Genomic DNA, 1,129 nt, shown 5'->3' with positions numbered 1-1,129 from the left:
AACTGTCCTTTTTTAATTCAGAAAACCGTTTCTAACTGTATGGCCTGCCACTCACAATATGGCGGACAGACACGCTGAGCTAAGTCTTCCGGGTCGAATGGAACGCGGAATAACGCTTCCTGCCGCTACCAAAAGTAGAATTGAGCCGGATAATGTAGGTCTGCCAGGACTGGGGTCAGGTTCCGGTTTCAACTGGGTCCAGACTGGGACCAGTTCTTCTCCACCGAATATGGTTTGCTGCTGTGCTTTCCCTGGCTGCGCCAACAGGGCGTACTCCTGGTCGCCGTACAGGTTCCACCGCATTCCGCTGGCGGACCTCAACCTCCGCATGTTGTGGCTGTCGGTGCTGAGGATGGATGTCAACACGCCGCCAGCCGCGATGAAGCATCTCCGCGTCTGCAGCGCTCACTTCACGGATGATGATTACATCGGGAAGGGGGAGAATAAAAGAGGACAGCTGCACCTGAAGGACCACGCTGTCCCATCCTTCTCACTGGTCAATTTTACTTTTTTCACTTTTTTTTATTAGAAAAGTCATGTATAATGTACAAAACACGTCAGGGAAGTAAATCTGACAGAACTGTTTTAGGAACAGAGCTCGTAAAGTTTAATTTTGTAAATCAGAAAATAAAAACAAACAAAAACAATTTCTATATATAATGAAGCATAAATAATAAAGCATGATGTCGCTCATAGCACAGAATTAGACTAAATAGATCTGCCCTAATGGATCAGACACACTGTCACAATACCAGATCTAGATTTTTTTCAATATCGGGACAGAGAAAGATGCGATCGGTGCAACAAGGTAATGCTGGGTTGCATATGACGTATTACCGATGTGACGCATTGCCCTCTTATGCTTTTTCCTCTTTCCTACTTTTTTGAAACTAATKTTCATTTATGAGGGCAGAAAACTAAACCAAACWCATCCTGTGTTAAAAAGTAATCAACTTTAATCCCTGCCAGATCTCTAGAATCAAAACATCTGAAACAGMACCAGCATGACARCATGAAGTAGGCTGAAAGATCCAGGAAAGCAAAATATCGTCCTCTGATCTGAAGAAAAACAACAGATGAGAGAAAGTCTGTCATTCATTTCACTGGATTTTATTTAACACGAAATAAA

The 1,129-nt window shown here is 43.3% G+C and overlaps 1 protein-coding gene across 1 annotated transcript; it reads left to right on the top strand.

Annotated features, from left to right (window-relative positions):
• Window positions 1-6: 6 nt before the first annotated feature.
• LOC108166712 (THAP domain-containing protein 1-like) lies at window positions 7-1,129 on the top strand. Its single transcript, XM_017307453.1, has one exon. It carries the CDS (start codon window positions 59-61, stop codon window positions 527-529), a length of 471 nt encoding a protein of 156 aa, XP_017162942.1. The 5' UTR covers window positions 7-58; the 3' UTR covers window positions 530-1,129.

The sequence above is a fragment of the Poecilia reticulata genome, linkage group LG11, assembly GCF_000633615.1.
Source record: "Poecilia reticulata strain Guanapo linkage group LG11, Guppy_female_1.0+MT, whole genome shotgun sequence".
In the NCBI taxonomy this organism is placed as follows: domain Eukaryota; kingdom Metazoa; phylum Chordata; class Actinopteri; order Cyprinodontiformes; family Poeciliidae; genus Poecilia; species Poecilia reticulata.
Note: the sequence above shows the minus strand (reverse complement) of the source record. Positions and strands in the feature narration are given on the sequence as shown.

Excerpts from the sequence above, each read along its gene's own strand:
- LOC108166712 (XM_017307453.1), top strand. The coding sequence starts at position 59 with ATGGCGGACAGACACGCTGAGCTAAGTCTTCCGGGTCGAATGGAACGC.